Source organism: Rhinatrema bivittatum, chromosome 4, assembly GCF_901001135.1.
Source record: "Rhinatrema bivittatum chromosome 4, aRhiBiv1.1, whole genome shotgun sequence".
NCBI lineage: Eukaryota > Metazoa > Chordata > Amphibia > Gymnophiona > Rhinatrematidae > Rhinatrema > Rhinatrema bivittatum.
The window spans coordinates 220,243,366-220,267,318 of record NC_042618.1 but is presented as its reverse complement, the minus strand read 5'-3'; the positions used below and the strand labels follow the sequence as shown (position 1 = coordinate 220,267,318).

Sequence of the window (23,953 nt, the reverse complement as noted above, 5' to 3'; positions counted from 1 at the left end):
TTCAGGTACAATGGATGATTTTAATGATAATTACAAATTATTAGTAATAAATCTGAAATTTCATTTTTTAGTTCTTTCAGAACCCTGGGGTTTATAACATTTGGTCCTGGTGATTTGCTACTCTTCAGTTTGTCAATCTGGTCTACCAAATTGGTAGTGCGGTAATAATGGGAGACTTCAATTACCAAACACACAAAATTTTCTTAGTGAAAAAATCCCACGATTGAAATGAACTATATAGAAACACGTGGTATTGAAAAATTAAGCAATCACAACGCTATGAACTTTTATCTTATATGTTTAAGGACCATCATACCACCCACAGTGCTCACAAGTCAGACTTGCATCTCATGCACTTTCACGGGGTCACATTTAATCAATTGGTCCAGATGGAAGGCATCAAAGTTCAATTTTGTGTACTTTTTATGAATTTTTTACTATATATATTAAAAAAGCAACTTCCCTTGTTTCTAGGTTATCGGGGTTACTTATCCCGTAGCTGTCGGGGTAACTTGTCCGACGCGCGCGTTTCGCCACACGAGCTGCTTCAGAGACATCCATATTCAAACTCTCCTGATCCAGCACATCCCCGTATCTTTAGCGGGGGTACAAGCGAAAAAATTTCAAACAAGGTGCCGAAGGTCCATCAATTTTTCTAAAGTAAAAGAGCTTATAATTATGAAAAGATTTCAGCAATTACAATTTTCTTAAAAATATTTAACGATGTATTTTAGCAAGTGGGAAAAAAGTTAGGTTAGTCTGACTCACCGAACGCCGACACCATCTCCCTGCCTAGTTGATTCTAGCAGTGAGGCGGCTCGGGTCGGTCTGATTTTAAATGCAGCGGTATTTTGTAACCACCTGATAGTCAAGTGATTCCTGATTTCGGCGGGCAATCACCAAAAATGAAACCATTCTATGTCCTTGTTTAAACCACCAGGTGTCACTGATTTTAATTGAAAAATCCACTTTTGTTCGCATTGCCTAAGTGTCTGTACACGGTTTCCCCCTCTCCAATGTGGGTTAATGATTTCAAGTATTGTCCACTTGATATCATCAAATTCATGCTTGAATTCCTTAAAGTGAGAGACCAAAGGTTCCTCAACTCGATTAGTATTGATGCAGCATTTGTGTTCAGTGAGATGAATCTTAATTTTTCTTTTTGTCATGCCCACATATACTAAAGGGCATGGGCAGAATATTGCATAAACGGCATGAGTAGAGTGACACGAGAATTCAGGCAGTGCGATTGATCTCCCGGTTGCTGTAGTGATGTGTGTTTGGGACGATTTCAAAGGACAAAATTTGCATTTGTCACAAACTTGAATTGATTGCACACTCAAAATGGGCTTGGAGCAATTTGAACGCACAACATGATCGCGAATATTTTTACCTTCCATCTGGACCAATTGATTAAATGTGACCCCGTGAAAGTGCATGAGATGCAAGTCTGACTTGTGAGCACTGTGGGTGGTATGATGGTCCTTAAACATATAAGATAAAAGTTCATAGCGTTGTGATTGCTTAATTTTTCAATACCACGTGTTTCTATATAGACTTCAATTACCCCAATATTGACTGGGTAAATGTATCATTGGTACATGCTAGAGATATAAAGTTCCTGGATGGAATAGATGACATTTTTATGAGGCAATTGGTTCAGGAACTGACAAGAGAGGGAGCAATTTTAGATCTAATTCTCAGTGGAGCACAGGATTTGGTGAGAGAGGTAACGGTAGTGGGGCCGCTTGGCAATAGTGATCATAATATGATCAAATTTGAATTAATGACTGGAAGGGGGACAGTAAGCAAATCCATGGCTCTCATGCTAAACTTTCAAAAGGGAAATTTTGATAAAATGAGAAAAATTGTTAGAAAAAAAATGAAAGGAGCAGCTACAAAGGTAAAAAGTGTGCAAGAGGCGTGGTCATTGTTAAAAAATACCATCCTAGAAGCACAGTCCAGATGTATTCCACACATTAATAAAGGTGGAAAGAAGGCAAAATGATTACCGGCATGGTTAAAAGGGGAGGTGAAAGAAGCTATTTTAGCCAAAAGATCTTCATTCAAAAATTGGAAGAAGGATCCAACAGAAGAAAATAGAATGAAGCACAAGCGTTAGCACGTTAAATGTAAGACATTGATAAGACAGGCTAAGAGAGAATTTGAAAAGAAGTTTACTTCCCCCCCCTTTCTCTCCGCTCCTAATGTAATTTCCACCTATTGTTTGTCAAATAGTATTATATAATGCCATTCTCAATCTTTATTAAACTTTGTGTAAATATCCTTTTGCCTCCCATTCACCTAAGCAGCACCCCCTCCAGAGGTGCTTGCTCTTTGTAAATTATAGCCATATTTATTTAGTTGTTTTTGTTTCCTTAATATCACAGTTACCGTTCAATGTAAAGGCTTCGCCTAAAGTTATTAAGTTACTTGTAAACCGATGCGATGTGCAAACGGATGTCGGTATATAAAAGGTTTTAAATAAATAAATAAATAAATAAATAAGTTGGCCGTAGAGGCAAAAACTCACAGTAAAAACTTTTTAAAACATCTCCGAAGCAGAAAGCCTGTGAGGGAGTCAGTTGGACCATTAGATGATTGAGGGTTTAAAGGGGAACTTAGAGAAGATAAGGCCATCGTGGAAAGATTAAATGATTTCTTTGCTTCGGTGTTTACTGAAGAGGATGTTGGGCAGGTACCCATACTGGAGAAGGTTTTCATGGGTAATGATTCAGATGGACTGAACCAAATCACGGTAAACCTAGAAGATGTGGTAGACCTGATTGACAAACTGAAGAGTAGTAAATCACCTGGACCAGATTGTATACACCCCAGAGTTCTAAAGGAACTAAAAAATGAAATTTCAGACCTATCAGTAAAAATGTGTAACCTATCATTAAAATCATCCATTGTACCTGAAGACTGGAGGATAGCAAATGTAAACCCAATATTTAAAAAGGGCTCCAGGGGTGATCCAGGAAACTACAGACCAGTTAGCCTGACTTTAGTGCCAGGAAAAATAGCGGAAAATGTTGTAAACATCAAAATCACAGAACATATAGAAAGCCTGGTTTAATGGAACAAAGTCAGCATGGCTTTACCCAAGGCAAGTCTTGCCTCACAAATCTGCTTCACTTTTTTGAAGGAGTTAATAAACATGTGGATAAAGGTGAACCGGTAGATGTAGTGTACTTGGATTTTCAGAAGGCGTTTGACAAAGTTCCTCATGAGAGGCTTCTAGGAAAAGTAAAAGGTCATGGGATAGGTGGCGATGTCCTTTTGTGGATTGCAAACTGGCTAAAAGATAGGAAACAGAGAGTAGGATTAAATGGACAATTTTCTCAGTGGAGGGGATTGGGCAGTGGAGAGCCTCAGTGATCTGTATTGGGACCCTTACTTTTTGTTGTGGGATCTGCTAGCGGGTTAGCAATCTGTTGGGATTTGCTATGCGGATGGGAGGAGCCAGCAGATGAGAATAGCAGTCTGATAGAATCCCCTCCCCAAAGGGGAGGAGTAGCAATCTGTAGTGAACTGCCTCCTATGGGTCTACTAAGGAATGGCAATATGTTATGATGTAGACTGCAGAGTTGGCAATCTGTACCAGCGGAGTACTAGAGATGGTGCTCAGCTGGACAGAAAGTAGATAGGTGAATCCTTGGGCCGATGGCAGATGACAGCACCCCCAGGAGGGAATCCCGAGAGGGACCAACGGCTAGGCTGGAGTATGGAGACAGACACAGATAGTTCTTTTTATTAGATAGGTAGTATAACCACCAGAGGTGGCAGTAGTGAGCTGGTATGCCCGGCAGGGCTGAAGTCTCTCAGATACTGGAACTGCGATTCCAAAGTTGCTGAGCTGCAAAGAGACTGTAGATAGTGAATAGACAGGGTATGCAGATATACATAGCCAGTACTAGATGATAACTCACATAAGGTCTTGAGATGGCTCAGTAGCTGGAAAGGGTTAGGCCCTCGAGGAGTGAGTACCTGGTTCCAGGGAAAACTCTGAGAGCGCGGTGGTCACTCACAATAATCTGTATCTGGAATAGCTTCTAGTCAATAGAGAATCTTCAGAGTGTTCAGTAACATAGGCCCTCGAAGAGCGAGTGCCAGTTCCTATATACCTTCTGAAATAGTAACTCACAAATGTCTGTACATGCAATAGCTTCTGGACAAGGAGAATCTTCAGAGTATTCAGGAACGTATGCCCTCGAGGAGCGAGTCCCGGTTCCTATATAACTTTTGAAATAGTAACTCACAAATTTCTGTACATGCAATAGCTTCTGGACAAGGAGAATCTTCAGAGTATTCAGGAACATAGGCCCTCGAGGAGCAAGTACTGGTTCCTATCGGTAGTCTGAAATAATAACTCACAATGTCCGTCTCTTGCAATCGCTTCCAGGCAATTGAGAGTCTTCAGAGGGTTTAGGAACATAGGCCCTCGAGGAGCGAGTACCGGTTCCTATCTGTAGTCTGAAATAATAACTCACAAAGGTCTGTACCTGCGATAGCTTCTGGGCAAGGAGAATCTTCAGAGTGTTCAGGAACATAGGCCCTCGAGGAGTGAGTACAAGTTCCTATCTGTAGTCTGAAATAATTACTCACAATGTCCGTCTCTTGCGATCGCTTCCAGGCAATGGCGAGTCTTCAGAGAGTTTAGGAACATGGGCCCACGAGGAGCGAGTACCGGTTCCTATCTGTAATCTGAAATAGAGAAAGAGAATGAGGCCCCCAAGGAGCGGGTACCCCTGGTAGGTCCGGAGAGGCAATGTTGCAAAAGTGAAGCAGGTCCGAAGGAAATCCCGCAAGCAATCCTTTGGGTGCAAGAAGTCTTGGACAGCCGAAGCTAGTCCAATCGGAGTCCTTGCTAACTCGATGACAGGTCGATCCAGTAAGGCCGCGGTAAAAACAGTGAGGTAGTGTCAGGCGCACCCTTCCTCCCCGCACGCACAGTTCTCTTCACTAACTCCCCGATACTCTCCTCTAATCGCATGCAAATGCATGCCGCGGCTGTGAAGCGTTAGGGAAGGGTTATGCCCGCGCAACCCATTTTACTGTATAGGCGCTGTAACAGCGCCTATACAGTAACCTGGGTGCGCTGGTACCTGTCATTTCAAATGACATTTGAAATGACAGGCACCAGGAAGTGTAAAAAAGTTTAAAAAGTGTAAAAAACAAAAAACCTGTGTGTTATATAAAAAAATAAAACAATTTTAAATACCTGTCGGAGGGCCGTGGGTCCCGGTGGGCGGCGGGCAGCCATCAGCGGCATCCGGTAGTCCCTTCTCCCTTCCTCCCTCCCTCCCCTGCCTGGATGAGCGCCAAAATCGCACGGGCGGGTCGGCAGCGGGGGGGGGGGGGGGGCGGCAGCAGGATCCGGGAGCGGCGGGTAGGCGGCAGCGGGGTCCGGGGGGGCAGCGGCAGCGGGGTCCGGGGGTGGCAGCGAGATCCGGGGAGCCAGCAGCGGCAGCATGTTCGATCGGGCAGGCAGCTAGGTGGCAAAGTAAAGATGGCCGCCTGCACGGGAAAATCGTGCAATTGGCCGCTGAAGACGTGACGTCACACCCCGTGACGCCAAACATCGTGACGTCACGTCTTCAGCGGCCAATTGCACGATTTTCCCGTGCAGGCGGCCATCTTTACTTTGCCACCTAGCTGCCTACCCGATCGAACATGCTGCCGCTGCTGGCTCCCCGGATCTCGCTGCCACCCCCGGACCCCGCTGCCGCCTACCCGCCGCTCCCAGATCCTGCTGCCGCCCCCCCCCCCCCCCCGCTGCCGCCCCGCCCGTGCGATTTTGGCGCTCATCCAGGCAGGGGAGGGAGGGAGGAAGGGAGAAGGGACTACCGGATGCCGCTGATGGCTGCCCGCCGCCCACCGGGACCCACGGCCCTCCGACAGGTATTTAAAATTGTTTTATTTTTTTATATAACACACAGGTTTTTTGTTTTTTACACTTTTTAAACTTACCATAGCAGGCCCGAGCCTTGCTACTTTTTCGTTTGTTTTTTTTTGCCCTGGTCCCGTCCGGTCTCCTGCAGCCCCGTCCGGTCCGGACGGGGCTGCAGGAGACCGGACGGGACCAGGGCGGGTAAGCAATGTTTTTACCCTACACTACACTACACTAACTCCTACTAGGGGGAGGCGGTAAACTAGCAGGTTAAGGCCGCGGCAGAACAGCGGGTTACGGAGGAGATAATATCAGCGCCCGTTACAGTATCGCAGGGGAATAGCTAATTCCTTCATTATACAGCTTTTTCGTTCATTTACATGCCGGGTGCGGAAAGGGTTATGCGTCTGTTTTCAGAAGCGATACGGACGCGTGAAACTGGAGACTGTATCGCCGAATTGCCTTGCGCGCCCGAATTGTGCGCTACGAGCACGTTACAGACGGGCAATCCTCGAGCGGACGATACTGGATCGACCTGTCTGTTAGCAAATGTAAAGACCTTTTATGTTGGAAGCGGATGACGTCAATACAGGGAGACGCCCCTGAGGATCGCGCCCTTGCTGGTACATACTTCGGAGCATGCGCGCCCTATGTCATCAGGAACATGGCGGATCTGCAGTGTCGAGCTGGCTCGGGGACGCCGGGGAGAAGCGGCATGGAGACGCTGCGGCATCAAGCCATCCATCAGACATGGTGGGAGTCACCACACAGGTAGAGAGGATGGAGCGAGGGTGAAAGCAGGCACGAATGCAACAGTTTTCAATATATTTATAAATGATCTGGAAAGAAATACGACGAGTGAGGTAATCAAATTTGCAGATGATACAAAATTGTTCAGAGTAGTTAAATCTCAAGCAGATTGTGATAAATTGCAGGAAGACCTTGTGAGACTGGAAAATTGGGCATCGAAATGGCAGATGAAATTTAATGTGGATAAGTACAAGGTGATGCATATAGGGAAAAATAACCCATGCTATAGTTACACAATGTTAGGTTCCATATTAGGTGCTACTACCCAAGAAAGAGATCTAGACGTCATAGTGGATAACACATTGAAATCATCTGTTCAGTGTGCTGCAGCAGTCAAAAAAGCAAACAGAATGTTGGAAATTATTAGAAAGGGAATGGTGAATAAAATGGAAAATGTCATAATGCCTCTGTATCGCTTCATGGTGAGACCGCACCTTGAATACTGTGCACAATTCTGGTCATCGCATCTCAAAAAGGATATTATTGCGATGGAGAAGGTACAGAGAAGGGCGACCAAAATGATAAGGGGAATGGAACAGCTCCCCTATGAGGAAAGGCTGAAGAGGTTAGGACTTTTCAGCTTGGAGAAGAGACGGCTGAGGGGGGATATGATAGAGGTGTTTAAAATCATGAGAGGTCTAGAATGGGTAGATGTGAATCTGTTATTTACTCTTTCAGATAATAGACTAGGGGGCACTCCATGAAGTTAGCATGTGGCACATTTAAAACTAAGCGGAGAAAGTTCTTGGAGGAGAAGCCCATTACCTGCTATTAATTAAGTTGACTTAGAAAATAGCCACTGCTATTACTAGCAACAGAAACATGGAATAGACTTAGTTTTTCGGGTACTTGCTAGGTTCTTATGGCCTGGATTGGCCACTGTTGGAAACAGGATGCTGGGCTTGATGGACCCTTGGTCTGACCCAGCATGGCATGTTCTTATATCTTCCAGTTTCACTGTAATTTGGTTCAAATCATCACCCTTGAAAAATGTTTCCAGAATGGGTATCTTGCCAACATCCTCATTAATAAACACCGAAGCACATTTTACTTTCCGTATCCCGGGGACTAACTAATAGTCTCATCAACATGCATTTGCATGTGATGAGCACTATTAGTTTTTGGGGGGGTTGGCCAAGCATTTTTGACGCGCTAAACCCCTTACTGTACAAGGGGTAATAGACGTGCATTGAAAACGCACAGCCAATCACATGCTAAATGATGCGCTTGGCCGAGTGCACCGTGCTGTATTGGCCTGTAAGTCTGATACTTTTGATGCAACAACAATACTATCTGCTTTCACGGCAATGGTTAAGGGAAATTGGATTCAAATAGCATCCGAAGGCCCTGACTTTTACGGTCTGGTAAACTGATAAGCATGGGGATATGTGTGGGATATAGTGTGGGTATGTGTGGGATATAGTGGACATTTTTAAATGATTATTCCTTGGGGTGATGTGGTAAAACTCTTTTGAGTTCTGTATTGTGGAATTTTTCCATTAAATAAACATTGAGATAATATATATGTCACTATATGTTAATGGGTATTAAGAAATAAAGAGTGGCATCAAATAATAGTATCTTACTGCCCTCCCAACGAGGCCACATTTCAGATTAAATCCTTAGTCAGGGGAAGTTTCTTCTTTACTACGGTACAATTTTGTTCCTCTTTACTTACAGGCCCATGGCCTACTTTTGCTTTTATTTTCTCTGTTGGGATGCCCTAACTCTTGTTTTTCTCTGAACCATACACTGCTGAGAGAATGTCAGCTTTCCCTCTTGTTATAGTATTAGTTGTCCTCAGCCACATGGCAGTGGTGGTTCACATATCGTTAACCTACCTCCACATGTGAAACTTGCAATGGGTCTCTGCATTCAGTGGGACTAGCTGACAGCCCTTAGCAACTTTATTCAATGTCTCACAGGAAATTAAATGAGAGCTCCACTGGTGGCTAGACTACTATTTCTTACAGAGGGAGCGCCCCTTCTTCTACACCTCTAAAGAGGTGATCGCCGAGGCAGGGAATGTCAGCTAGCTTATCATGGATGTCGTCACGCATACTGCTGGCCCTTTACCAAGCTATTCAATTCACTCCCTTGGAGCCTGATGAGGAGCTGGCCATCATGTCAAACACTTCATAAATTGACCTAATAGGACTGCATATATGCTCTTCTGCATCCAGAAGTAGCTGCTCATATTCTGGGTTGCTGTCAATTAGGGTAAGGAGCGGTTTCAGCTTTTGAATGCAATCAAAATTATAACATGTAAAACTGGTGTGAAGAGACGCAAGCATTAGGTGATGCTAACAACAGATGCTTCCACCAGAGGATGGGGAGCACATATAGGTCTCTTCAGAAACCAAGGGACTTGGTCAGCAATAGAAAGATGATTTAAAATTGATCTGTTAGAAATAAAAGCGATCAGATATGACTTGAGTGCCTTCTCCCATCTACTCGAGGGGAAGAGAATTCTCATTCAGACCAACAACCATAATTTATGTCAACAAGCAAAGAGGCATGGGGTCATGGACTCTCTGCTAAGAGGCCATGAAAATATGGGAATAGGCATGCGACCATCAAGCTGTTCTAGCGACTTATCTTCCAGGGATCACCAGCACATTAGCAGATCACTTCAGTAGGGTATTTCACCCTCATGACTGGTCCCTACATTAGTCCATAGCCAACAGGCTGCTCAACCTTTGAGGACATCATTCAATCAACCTCTTTGCATCAGAAGAAAAAAAATGGAAAGATTTTGTTCCTTTCTACCCAGCGAGCCCAGTTCAACTCAAGATGCTTTTCTGCTCAGCTGAAATACAGATCTCATGTATGCGCTTTCATCAATTCTGCTGATATCCAAGACTGTCCAAAAAGCACTCAAGGACCGGGCCTTCCTAATACTTATTGCACTAGAATGGCCCAGACAAGTAAAGTTCACGTACCTAGTCCAGCTATCCATCAGCCCCTTGATCCCTCTAGGGGCCAATCCATCTTTAATTCTTTATTAACTCAAGAGCAGGGTGGGTCGTCTGTATCATCTGAACCTTTGCTCCTTCAGCTTGACATTCTGGATGTTGAGCACTCTCTGATCACATCATTTTCCTTACCCAAAGAAGTTGAGACATACTGATGTCTGCCAGAAAAGCCCTCAACTAGGAGGACTCACAGCTTTAAATGTATCTGTTAGCATGTGAGCTAAGAGATCTGTTTCATTACTTGATCAGTCTTTCTTCTTCAAGACTCAGTACCTCATCAAAAGTATACACCTCAGTCCCATAGCAGCTTACCATGTTCAAGTAGAAGGCAGGCCAATTAGAAATCAGTTAGTGTCAAAGTTTATGAAAGACCTACAGCATATTAAACCTCCAGTGACCAAACCACCTATTCCATGGGACTTTAATGTCATTCTGGCACAGCTTATGATGTCACACTTCAAACATTTAGACTAGGCTTCTTTAAAATTTGTCACATGGAAAGTATTATTTCTTCTTGTGATCATGTCAGCCAGAAGAATCAGTGAATTTCAGGCATTAGTACATTACCTTCTATATATGCAGTTCTTCCCTAATAGGGTGGTACTATCAACCCACCACACGTTTCTGCAAAACATGGTCTATTGTGTTGTCCATGTCCTTTTCAAGGCCACATGCACATGAAGGGGAAAAAGCCCTTCATGCATTGGACTGTAAAAGAGCCTTCACTTATTACCAAATGAGTTCTCAGCCACATGGTCAGGTCTTGCAATTATTCATCTTTTACGAGCCTACCTGTTATAGGCATAGCAGTTGCCAAATGTACATTGTCCAATTGGTTAGCAGACTGTATCCATGCTCAAAGCTACTGGGTGTGCATACCATGCAATTGCATAAGGTGGCACACCTGGGCGGGGAGGGGATGGTAGAAGAAGAGGCAGCAAGCAAGGCTGCCAATGGACCCCATCCCACCGGCGGCCCGGAAGAGGAAGAGGCATAAGAGGCCACTGGTGGACCTCATCCCACTGGAGGCCTGAAAGAGGATGAGGCCCATGAGGCTGCCGGTGGACTCCATCTCACTGGCAGACGAGAAGAGGAAAGCCCCGTGAGGCCGCCGGTAGACCTCATCCGAAGAAAGAAGGAAGAGGCCTTTCTCCTGTTCCTTCTCGGTGCCGGCATGCGCTGTCCAAAACACATGCAGCTAGCTAGCACATACTCTATGATGATTTCATGATGCACGAGATCAGCATGGAAGTGCCAGCTCTGTGAGATTTGATTAGCACAGGGGCCAGCACACGAAGAGGAGCATCAGAATGGGGCCAGCACACGAAGAGGAGCATCAGAATGGAGCATCAGAATGGGCCCCGATGGTATATGTGTGTGTGTATATATATATATATATATATATATATACACATATGGTCAGGTATATACACATATATATATACACATATGGTATATACAGATGGTATATATATAAAAAAAAGTGTTAAATAAATAAATAAATGTGTGTATATGTGTGTGAGTGAATGAATGAATGAATGAATGAATGAATTAAAGCCTTACTGGGGTATGGTATGTGTGAATGGAAGCCTGACTGGTGTGTGTGTGTGTCTGTGTGTGAATGGGAGCCTGACTGATATGTGTGTGTAGGAACCTGACTGGGGTGTGTGTGTGTGTGAATGGGAACCTGCCTGGTGTGTATGTGGGTGTGTGAATGGGAACCTGACTGGGGTGTGTGTGTGTGTGAATGGGAACCTGCCTGGGGGGAAGGGGTATGAATGGGAACCTGCCTGGGGTGAGTGTGTGTGTGTGAATATGAACCTGACTGGGGTATGACCTGATTGGGGTGTATATGTGAATGAATGGGAACCTATCCGGTGTGTGTGTGTGTGTGTGTGTGTAGAGGATCCTGTCTAGGGTGTATGTGTGTGTGACTGGGGGCTTGCCTGTGTGTGACTGGGGGCTTGCCTGTGTGTGTGTGTGAAGAAAGTTAGTACTGCTCATTAATCCATGCCATACACAGGTTGTCTGGAAATGAAATGTTTTCAGGTATGGAGAGCAGTGAGTTTTCCATCCTTATTAGTTTTAATTATTGGGTGTCTGTATCTTCCATTTTGAAATATTTTGTTTGGAAAATTTTTAAAATTTTGTATGAGCTCTTAATTATTGGATGTTATTCTATTCCTTAACTTTTGGAAATATTCTTTTTATAAGTATGGTTCTACTAATATGACTGATTTATATTCCTTGATTGTATTGTTGTATAAATGATTTATGATGACTAGTATTCTATTTCTCCATTGCTGTATTGCATACAGATTCTGGCTTGTTGCAGTTTCCAGTTCAGTTTCTGTTTATAGTTTTTAGTCTCTTTATTCTGTATTTGGTGAGAGTGAGTCTGTCTTCTGCATGTTTAACTGAGGTGAGTTATTCTGTGTTTAAAAACCAAACAATCAAAGAGGGCGAAGCACAGTTATTGTTTGCACGGGGCAGCAAAAATGCTAGCACAGTCCTGACTATATCATGCACTGTTATGCACCCTCTAGTCTGCAAATTACAGATTCCGTTAAAGCTCATCAAGTAAAAACTATGGCTGCATCAGTGGCTTGTCTGGATCTGTGCCTATCAAAGATACCTGCAAAGCTGCAACTTGGTCTACAGTGTATGCCTTCACATTCTATTACTATCAAGAAGTAACACTAAATTTGGACTACCAATTTTGTGTAGCCTGTTCATCCAGTAGTCTACTCTCCATGGTGAGGTCTGGTTTGCTCTTTTCCGTAAGTGCTCCTTTGCAACCCTCAGCTTGGAACCCCACTCTGTACATGTCATGGCTAATTCAGCCCTGCTTGTTGATGGAGGAAGCAAGTTTGCTTACCATAAACGGTGTTCTTCTAGACAGCAGGATGAATTAGCCATTCTAATTACCTGCTCGCCTCCCTGGAGAGTTGACTACCTAGCTAGACTTAACTCTAAAATCAACTGAAGAGCTCATGAGGCAATACCTATGCAGGAACTCCAGCACATGCTCAGTAGATCAAAAGCTCTATGAGCAAAGGGGTCGATTTTAAGACCTACGTGCGCATGCGACCATGTGTGCGTGGTTCCTGGCGCGCGCACATGGACGTGGCTATTTTATAACATGCGCGAGTGTTTTAAAATACAATATCTGTGCACACATGTGCGGTGGATTTTAACATTTGCGTGCGCATGCACTGGCGGATGGCTTCCTCTGCGTGCAGGTGGGGGAAATTCTAAAAGCCCACGCTTGGCGACAGGAGAAGGGCTTCCCCAATTCCCTCCCAGTCCGCCCCAATTAAGGAGCAGACTGGGAGGGAACTTCCCTATACCCCTTCCTAACCTTCCTACCCTTTTCCCTCTCCTCTCCTCTCCTCTCCTCTTCGACCCTTAACCCCTTCCTACCTACTTACTTTTTTTTTGTTTGATTACTTACTGCTCCTTTGGAGCAGAAGTAATCTGCACGTGCCGGCCGGCGCTTCCCTGGGACAACAGCTAATGGCACTGTCATGGCCTGCCGCTGCCACCCACCTCTCCCCACCCAGACCATGCCTTCGTTCGGCACTTGTGCACGTACTGGGGTATATGCATTTGGCCAAGGCCCATCATAAAATGCGCGCAAGGCCCGGCCACACACGTAAACCCCGGTTTTTATGCGCGTAGGCCTTTGAAAATTCACATGAAACAGAGAAGGATCCATTTGCTGCTATTGGATAACATTGCAGCAAATTCATGATGCTGCCTATGACAAACACTGCTTATGGTAAGCAAACGTGCTTTATGGTTCTGATAATTAATTTAAAATAACTTTTTAGAAACTTTGTAAATAGGCATATTGACCATAGATTCCTTTGCATTTGATGCAGTTAAAACTTCAACACATCAAACATAGTTATTTTTTTTTGTGTGACTGAAGTGGCACAGGAAATTTGAACTTTCTTTCCTGACTTATAGCTAAACATTACAATGTATATGCCCTCCACTAAGCTCCTGAAACATTTTTCTGTATCCTAATGCCATGTTGTTGCTTTTTTTTTATTCGTTCATGTATACATATAGGTTTCTTCCGAAGAAGTATCACTAAAAATGCTGTTTACAAGTGCAAAAATGGAGGGAACTGTGAGATGGACATGTACATGAGAAGAAAGTGCCAGGCCTGCCGACTGCGGAAGTGCAGGCAGATGGGGATGTTAGCTGAATGTAGGTATAATTCTGTTCCACAATCCGATACTCCAAAGATTCCAAGTAAGAAAACATTTTTGCACATATCAAGGCTACGTTATAAACTTAGGGATCAATTTGGAAAAACTACAGGGATCGTACATACTTTTATTTACATATGGGGTAGGGGGAGAGGGGGCAACAATCAAACCACGTTTTTATGTGGCTAAACACACATTTACCTGAATAAAATCTTTTGATTGTTGCCCCTTAGGGCCTGATTTATTTTCCCCCCATTGTGCATCTTTGGGAACAAAGCTGAGTAAATCAGGCCCTTATTGTAGATCTGTTTGGGTCTTCAACTCTTACTCAAGAGCTCTGCTCCTGACTGACCTGATGAAGGAGTCAGGAGATCATTCAAAACCATCTGCTTCGTCTATAAATGTGTGAATAAACAAGCCCATGAACATCTCCCCCAATGTCTTTTCCTCTACACTCCCACTAGAGAACTTCAATCCTCTTGAACTGCTCTTTTCTCCTCCTTTCCCCTAGCTTTGGTTAGACTATCCTGCATGTGCCTTCAGTTGTTATGCTTCAAAAATCTGGAACAAGATACCATTACCCTTACACCTCGAGCTGTGTTACCTCACTTTCCAGAAGAAGCTAAGGCATGGTTCTTTGGCCACATCTTCCCTTAGAGTTCCTTGGCAGAGACACTCTGCCTTTCTGACCTGTCTCTATGAACCGTCAAGAAAGGATTATAAATTATACAGCCTAAGACTCTCATTGGTGTCCATTGTATATCTGATTCAAGTATGATTATAAATGACCGTCAAATGTACTATAACTGAGTTAAAACTTGTTTTGCAATCCGCCTCGAGGCCACTCGTGGAAAAAAGTGGAATATTAAACGCCTGTAAATAAATAAATAACAAATAAGGGAGCCTAGCTCTTGAAAATGGGTCAGAGATGTATTGAGTTAGGACAATAAAAAGGTCTCACCTGCACCTAAAATGTTTGTAATACTTGGGCAGTAATGAGGAGATGATGTAGTGTAATATCCTATAGTAGCTAAAACAGACAAGACCGAGGTTCCCTTCTCTCTAGGCATTTATTTTCACATGCAAATTAGAAGTTAAAAATGAAAAAGGGGGAAAGGTAGATTATTACACCATGCATTCTACAATATCGTCTTCATGGGTTATTATTCTATTAATCCTAATACAATTTGCAAAAAAAAAAAAAGATACCCATTTTTTTTCAGGGCCAACAGGACTAGTAGAACTCTACAAAAGGGCTATTGAGCTTGTGTTTTGCTCATCCTGTAATAAAGGGAAACATTTTAATATATCATAACATCAATGTGTACAGATGCATATGAGAAATTAATCTACTTTGAGTTTTAATATAACTTGACAATATCTGATGGTCTGATTCAGAGCTGCTGCATGAACAGTTAGCTTTGTGAGGAACAATTACCCGCATCATTATTCGGAAGAAGCGTGCAAGCATAATTAATATTTCATTCTGTAATTTTAGACAGCCCACAAAGATCCCAAGATACAGCACATTCACGGAAGATATGCAACTAATAAACCATGCAAATTAAATGTCACCGAGATGTTGATAATGCTTTCCAAGTCAGTGTGTGTCGCATAAGACAAAGGCTCCCGGGAAGGCAATCCCAGCTTATCGTTCTGAAGGTGAAATTCAGAACCCAGACAAGACTGTCTTTGTGACTGGAAGTAACAGGGAAAACAACCCCCCAAAACCTCAGAGAAAGAAAATAGGTTAGTGTAAGCACACCTGACTGAGGCCACATGACATTTTGAAAGTGGCTGATCATTTTCTCATCTTGGCATGTGTGAAATAAAGGCATACAATAGGTGCTGTTACTTGAGTTTGCTTTGCAATGGAAACATTGGACCTTGTTGTCTAGGAGCTCATGTTTCTCATTTATTAAGCATCAGAGTCTTCTAAGTATTGCACTGCTGACTAACAGCGACTAGACAGGTGGCAAAAAAAGAGCTTGGGTTATAACTTTCAGAACCTGACTTATCAAAGGCTTTTTAATTCTAGGCAATATTTACAGGAAGAAATTCCCTGTAAAAGAAAATCCTAACTTAAACTTGAATGTTCCCTTATCAATCTTTTGATTTTGCAAAAAAAAAAAAAAAAAAGCTAAAAGAAAAATATAGTAGATATTAGTAGAGAAGGACTCCAGTATTTGGCTCACCCCTGTCTGCTTGGTAAAATAATAGCTCCTGATTTTAAGTATTCTGTGTCTATGGGAAAATGCATCCATGAATCAGGCCATAAATGTGGCAGCTGATTCTTGTACCATTTCCTCCATGTCTAAAGAAAAATTATCAGGGCCCTGTCAAAATATTTCTTCCATAAGGTACAGTCTTAGGTTCTTATTCAATAGATATTTTTCCATAAGCACAGAAAGAACAATTATACAGAAGAATCTAGCAGGGTAACTAAAGAATTGCCTAGCTAGATCAGTGAGGCTGAACATTGTACTCCATTGAGTATCTGAATATAGTTTCCAAATTTCACTAGGTAACTATATTTAGCCCCTCCAAAAATGGGCAGTCTGGGAGGCGGGGTTAGTTCAGTTGAGACAGCCATGCACATAGTTTATGCTTCGAGGTGATACAAATCTATGTTTCTAGTTTTAGATGTCCCCTCCCATTTCTCTGAACCGAACATGAAGAGAAACACACATCTCTCCCCCTAGCCAGTCATGCCCCCCTTTTCCCTCTACCGCCTCTGGAGGTAAGAGGAAGCCTACTTGTGTTCATCTGCCTCAAGTGGGGGCCTTGTTCTCTGTCACATTAAAGTTTAGGGAGGTGGGAGAAAGGATAGCCAGGGCATGTTACAACCAGATACTTTGAGCTAATTTCTAACTGCAATGTAACTGGGTTGGCTGCAGTTCAAAAGGAGCCTAAACTTAGCCAGCTACACTTTAATATAGATGTCTAAGTTGGGGATTGCCAGCAGTACTGAAAAATTGCCCCAAGGATGGGGAAAAGTCTTTTTAGAACAAGCCTTTGAGGGCCAAATGTGACACAACATAAGGGAAAAAGTTCCTTTGGTACTTTAATCTTTAATTTGCAAAGAATATAAGAACATAAGAAATTGCCATACTGGGTCAGCCCAAGGGTCCATCAAGCCCAGCATCCTGTTTCCAACAGTGGCCAATCCAGGCTACAAGTACCTGGCAAGTACTAAAAACCTAAGGGGCGGATTTTAAAAGGGCTGCGCACGTAAATCCTTCCGGATTTATGCGCGCAGGGCCCTCGCGCGCCGGTGCGCCTATTTTGCATAGGCCACCGGCGCGCGTAAAGCCCCAGGACGCGCTAAGTCCCGGGGCTTTCGAAAAGGGGCGGGAGGGGGCATGTCCGGGGGCGTCCCCGAAACGACGCGGCGTTTCGGGGCCGTGCCGCGGCGTTTCTGGGGCGGGCCCGGGGGCGTGGCGCCAGCCCGGGGGGGTTTAGATAGTGCCGGTGGGGTGGGTTAGGTAGGAGAAGGGAGGGGAAGGTGGGGGGAGGGCGAAGAAAAGTTCCCTCCGAGGCCGCTCCGAAATCGGAGCGGCCTCGGAGGGAACAGGCAGGCCGCGCTGGGCTCGGCGCGCGCAGGTTGCACAAATGTGCACCCCCTTGCGCGCGCCGACCCCGGATTTTATAAGATACGCGCGGCTACGCGCGTATCTTATAAAATCCAGCATACTTTTGTTCGCGCCTGGTGCACGAACAAAAGTACTCACTCGCGTATTTTTTTAAAATCTGCCCCTAAGTCTATTCCATGTTACTGTTGCTAGTAATAGCAGTGGCTATTTTCTAAGTCAATTTGATTAATAACAGGTAATGGACTTCTCCTCCAAGAACTTATCCAAACCTTTTTTAAAACCAGCTACACTAACTGCATTAACCACATCCCCTGGCAACAAATTCCAGAGTTTAATTGTGCGTTGAGTGAAAAAGAACTTTCTCCGATTAGTTTTAAATGTGCCACATGCTAACTTCATGGAGTGCCCTCTAGGCCTTCTATTATCCGAAAGAGTAAATAACCGATTCACATTTACCCGTTCTAGACCTCTTATGATTTTAAAGCCCTCTATCATATCCCCCCTCAGCTGTCTGTTCTCCAAGCTGAACAGCCCTAACATCTTTAGTCTTTCCTCATAGGGGAACTGTTCCATCCTCTTTATTATTTTGGTCACCCGTCTCTAGGGATGTGAATCGTTTTTCAACGATTAAAATTATCGTCCGATAATGTTTATATCGTCTTAAATCGTTATAGAACACGATACAATAGAAATTCTAACGATTTATCGTTAAAAATCGTTAAATCGTGTTAGTGCGCACTAACTCGAGTTAGTGCGCACTAACTCCCCGTTAGTGCGCACTAACTCGATTTAGTGCGCACTAACTGAAAATGATACAAATAAACACTTTCCAGGTCACTGAAGGTCAGTTAGGAATGAATATGTGTTCCTATTGGCTGGCTGCCCTCTTATCTATTGATGTTACCAAGTTACCACTGAGGTGATGGTTGGGGGGATGGGAAATGGAACTGGAAACTAACGAACACCAACAGAAAATGAAACAAAGTGTTCACACTTCCCAGGTCAGTAAAGGTCACTTAGGAATGAATATGTATGTATGTATTCCTATTGGCTGGCTGTGCTCTTATCTATTGATGTTACCAATATGGTTGGGGGGATGTGAAATGGAAACAGTTGGAAGCTTGACAAAAAAAGTAATGTAATGATCAGCACTCACGTGACTAGAACTTGTTTGTTTATTATTTTTGTTAGCAGGCACCTGAAATGCTAGTGCATGTTGAATTTGCCAATCACTGTGCATTTTAGAAAGGTGGTCCTGGCTGGAACTGTACACAGTTCAAATATATGTAATTGATTGTTGGTAAGTGTATTTTTTAAGTAGCCACACTGGCACCAGTATGTTTACTTTTCCTCCTACTTAACTCACTAGCTCAGCTTTGTAAGAAGGGCTTCTCTGCTTGTGTGTTGTTTTTGTTTGGTGTGAGGAGAGCAGAAACATCAGATCTTTATTCAATCTACTACAGTCATCTCTTACAGTGCCCTATCCCTATTAATACCAGGATCTTCCTGCACACAGTGCCCTAACCCTGATACCAGTCTGAGACAGCTCCCTCCCTGCATTACTAGTGAGAGGCTGGCTTCACAGACAGGGGGGAGCTGCCTGACCCTCACTCCTGACTTCCCCCATGTCCCAGCTAGTGAATGGTGTGTGGGGGAGGGGGGGGGGGGGAGGATGGTGAAGTCTGAGACAGCTCCCTCCCTGCATTACTAGTGAGAGGCTGGCTTCATAGACAGGGGGGAGCTGCCTGACCCTCACTCCTGACTTCCCCCATGTCCCAGCTAGTGAATGGTGTGTGGGTGAGGGGGGGGGGGGAGGATGGTGAAGTCTGAGACAGCTCCCTCCCTGCATTACTAGTGAGAGGCTGGCTTCACAGACAGGGGGGAGCTGCCTGACCCTCACTCCTGACTTCCCCCATGTCCCAGCTAGTGAATGGTGTGTGGGTGAGGGGGGGGGGGAGGATGGTGAAGTCTGAGACAGCTCCCTCCCTGCATTACTAGTGAGAGGCTGGCTTCACAGACAGGGGGGAGCTGCCTGACCCTCACTCCTGACTTCCCCCATGTCCCAGCTAGTGAATGGTGTGTGGGTGAGGGGGGGGGGGGGGGGAGGATGGTGAAGTCTGAGACAGCTCCCTCCCTGCATTACTAGTGAGAGGCTGGCTTCACAGACAGGGGGGAGCTGCCTGACCCTCACTCCTGACTTCCCCCATGTCCCAGCTAGTGAATGGTGTGTGGGTGAGGGGGGGGGGGGGGGGGAGGATGGTGAAGTCTGAGACAGCTCCCTCCCTGCATTACTAGTGAGAGGCTGGCTTCACAGACAGGGGGGAGCTGCCTGACCCTCACTCCTGACTTCCCCCATGTCCCAGCTAGTGAATGGTGTGTGGGTGAGGGGGGGGGGGGGGAGGATGGTGAAGTCTGAGACAGCTCCCTCCCTGCATTACTAGTGAGAGGCTGGCTTCACAGACAGGGGGGAGCTGCCTGACCCTCGCTCCTGACTTCCCCCATGTCCCAGCTAGTGAATGGTGTGTGGGTGAGGGGGGGGGGTGGATGGTGAAGTCTGAGACAGCTCCCTCCCTGCATTACTAGTGAGAGGCTGGCTTCACAGACAGGGGGGAGCTGCCTGACCCTCACTCCTGACTTCCCCCATGTCCCAGCTAGTGAATGGTGTGTGGGTGAGGGGGGGGGGAGGATGGTGAAGTCTGAGACAGCTCCCTCCCTGCATTACTAGTGAGAGGCTGGCTTCACAGACAGGGGGGAGCTGCCTGACCCTCACTCCTGACTTCCCCCATGTCCCAGCTAGTGAATGGTGTGTGGGTGAGGGGGGGGGGTGGATGGTGAAGTCTGAGACAGCTCCCTCCCTGCATTACTAGTGAGAGGCTGGCTTCACAGACAGGGGGGAGCTGCCTGACCCTCACTCCTGACTTCCCCCATGTCCCAGCTAGTGAATGGTGTGTGGGTGAGGGGGGGGGGGTGGATGGTGAAGTCTGAGACAGCTCCCTCCCTGCATTACTAGTGAGAGGCTGGCTTCACAGACAGGGGGGAGCTGCCTGACCCTCACTCCTGACTTCCCCCATGTCCCAGCTAGTGAATGGTGTGTGGGTGAGGGGGGGGGGGGGGAGGATGGTGAAGTCTGAGACAGCTCCCTCCCTGCATTACTAGTGAGAGGCTGGCTTGACAGACAGGGGGGAGCTGCCTGTCCCTCACTCCTGACTTCCCCCATGTCCCAGCTAGTGAATGGTGTGTGGGTGAGGGGGGGGGGGGTGGATGGTGAAGTCTGAGACAGCTCCCTCCCTGCATTACTAGTGAGAGACTGGCTTCACAGACAGGGGGGAGCTGCCTGACCCTCACTCCTGACTTCCCCCATGTCCCAGCTAGTGAATGGTGTGTGGGTAAGGGGGGGGGGGGAGGATGGTGAAGTCTGAGACAGCTCCCTCCCTGCATTACTAGTGAGAGGCTGGCTTCACAGACAGGGGGGAGCTGCCTGACCCTCACTCCTCCGGGGTATTGTGATCTTCCTGCACACAGTGCCCTATCCCTGATACCAGGGGTGTTGTGATCTTCCTGCATGCAGTGCCCTATCCCTATTAATACCAGGAGTGTTGTGATCTTCCTGCATGCAGTGCCCTATCCCTATTAATACCAGGAGTGTTGTGATCTTCCTGCATGCAGTGCCCTATCCCTGATATCGGGATGTGTGCAAGAAGATCACAACACCCCCGGTATCAGGAATAGGGCACTGCGTGCAGGAAGATCACAACACCCCCAGTATCAGGAATAGGGCACTGTGTGCAGGAAGATCACAACACCCCTGGTATTAGGGATAGGGCACTGTGTGCAGGAAGATCACAACACTCCTGGTATTAATAGGGATAGGGCACTGTGTGCAGGAAGATCACAATACCCCTGGTATCAGGGTTAGGGCACAAGTTCTAGTCACATTGACTGATCACATTACTTGTTTTGTCAAGCTACCAACTGTTTCCATTTCCCATCCCCCATATACTGTCAGTAGGAAACTTGGTAACATGAATAAATAAGAGGGCAGCCAATAGGAATACATATTCATTCCTAAACTGACCTTAACTGACCTGAAAAGTGTCAAATTGTATCATTTTCAGTTAGTGCGCACTAACTCGAGTTAGTGCGCACTAATCGGAAAAAACGATTTTTAACGATTTTTTAACTAAAAAATCGTGCCTAAGACGATTTTCTTGCCCTGCCACACGATTTCTATCGTTAAGACGATATGGAAAACGATTCACATCCCTACCCGTCTCTATACCTTCTCCATTGCAACTATGACTTTCTTGAGATGCGGCGACCAGAATTGTACACAGTAGCTTTTCCTAGAGCCTTTTACCACCCGGATTCGAGCATCTAACCAGGTTGAAGGGGTGACTGTTGGCAACAGTGATTTGAAAATGTCCTTGTTTGCTGACGACATTCTCTTGACACTCACCAATCCTCTGGTCTCTTTAAGGGGCGTTACAGATGAGATCGCTTCCTTTAGCGCAGTCTCCGGTTTAAAATCAATCTGGACAAGACCGAATTACTGAATGTGTCGGCAGACCCCGCTGTTATATTGACCATAAAACAGACATATCCGTTCAAGGTAGTACATAATTCCCTTAAGTACCTTGGCGTCCAGATTGGTCCTGACCTTCAACAATTATTTCAATTGAATTATAAACCACTGGTGGATAGAGTAAAAAAGGATATTCAGAAATGGGATAGGGATTTTTTTTCTTGGGTGGGAAGAGTAGCAATTGTTAAGATGAATATTTTACCTAAATTTTTATACCTCTTTAACACGCTACCTATATTTATCAGTAGTGCTATACTACGGTCCTGGCAAAAGATCTTATTTGATTTTATTTGGAGGAGACGACCACCTAGGGTGGCCCGGCGGATCTTGCAACAACCATGGATACGGGGAGGATTGGGGGTTCCCAATATAGAGTACTACTATGTGGCTGCGCAGCTCGCTGCTATCCCTGATACTCATAGAAGGTGCTATATCAAGCAATGGGTTAAATTTGAGGAATCCCTATTAGGGGGTTGCCCTCTTAAAATACTTTTCTGGCAACCTCGCGATACATGGCCTCCTATACGGGCAGTGCCTATTACATTGGGCACCACTCTTAAACTGTGGAATAAATGGAAGGGACGCCTTGTTGGCGTCAGGTCGTATTTCTATTCGACTCGCCTTTATAATAACTCCCTCTTTCCTGCGGGACAGGACAATAGCTCATTTCAAAAATGGCACCGTCAGGGGATTATTAAGATGGAGGATCTGCTTAGTGGTGGTATACTTATGACATGGGCGGATATACAAGCTAGATATCATATACCTAGACAGGATTTTTTGGCTGGTAGCCAACTGCTTCACTTTTTACGGACCCCTCTTATCACTCAGGATTTGGCGCGAGGAAAAACCCTTTTTGAACATTTTTGTGAGTCTGTTGACAAGAAAAGGGGGATGATATCTAAACTATATAATTTATTACTGAACCCTGCCACTCAAACTTTCCCATATATGGCCCACTGGGAAGCGGACTTGGGTTATCCTATTAGCTCTGACTCTTGGACACAAATTTTCACCGCAGCTCACAAGTGTTCAGTGTCTACCACATTGCAGGAAAATTGCTATAAGCTTATCACTAGATGGCACCTCACCCCCAGTACTCTACATAAGCGATATCCTCATTTAAGTGATAAATGCTGGAGAGGATGTGGGCAGACTGGCACCTTCTTCCACACCTGGTGGTCTTGTGATAAGATATCCCCTTTGTGGAGATTGGTAGCACAGTGGCTAGGACAGGTCTTAGATGTGCAGGGTCTCTTTGATCCTGGCTTTATGTTGCTTTTACTTCCACACAAGCCTATGAATAAAGCACACATCGCTTTTTGTCATCAAGTCTTTATTGCCACCAGATTAACCATAGCCAGTTATTGGAAACAGGATCTTACCCCGTCATTAGCAATAATACAGCATAAAATACATTATTACTGTAAAATGGCAGCTATCACCGCGGAATTACATGATTCCTTGTCTAGGTTCCGGAACACATGGTCTCCCTTTTTGCAATGGGAAAAAAAACAAGCGGAGCAGTGATTTTTTGTTTTTTGTTTTTATCCGGACTATGTCAGTTGTCTGGCAGACATGGTGGATATTAGGCATAGAACTCCTGTTCACCCTAATTTGTTCCTATTCTGATCTTGCTGAGGTCATTTCTTTCTTTCTTTTTCTTTTGTGTTCACTGTTTTCTTTCTCATGGTGGCTCTAGTTAATGTACTTATGCTTGGATTCCTGGAAGGGTGGGGAGGGGGGGGGGAGGGAATTGGAGGGTGCTACCCACATGGTTTATGCTGACTATCTGTTTGGTATGTGAACTGTATTTCATGATATATGTATACAGATGTTGATTATATGGTTTGTCCTATTGGGTGTGTTATTCCCTTGTT

At 45.0% G+C, this 23,953-nt stretch overlaps 1 protein-coding gene across 2 annotated transcripts in view; it reads left to right on the top strand.

The window, feature by feature from the left end:
* Window positions 1–23,953, top strand: part of NR1H4 (nuclear receptor subfamily 1 group H member 4) — a 143,408-nt gene that overhangs the window by 60,574 nt on the left and 58,881 nt on the right. For both annotated transcript variants that reach the window (XM_029599726.1, XM_029599727.1), the window contains one exon: window positions 13,756–13,896. In XM_029599726.1, the coding sequence (XP_029455586.1) occupies window positions 13,756–13,896 (141 nt within the window). The remainder of the gene's footprint in view (window positions 1–13,755; window positions 13,897–23,953) is intronic.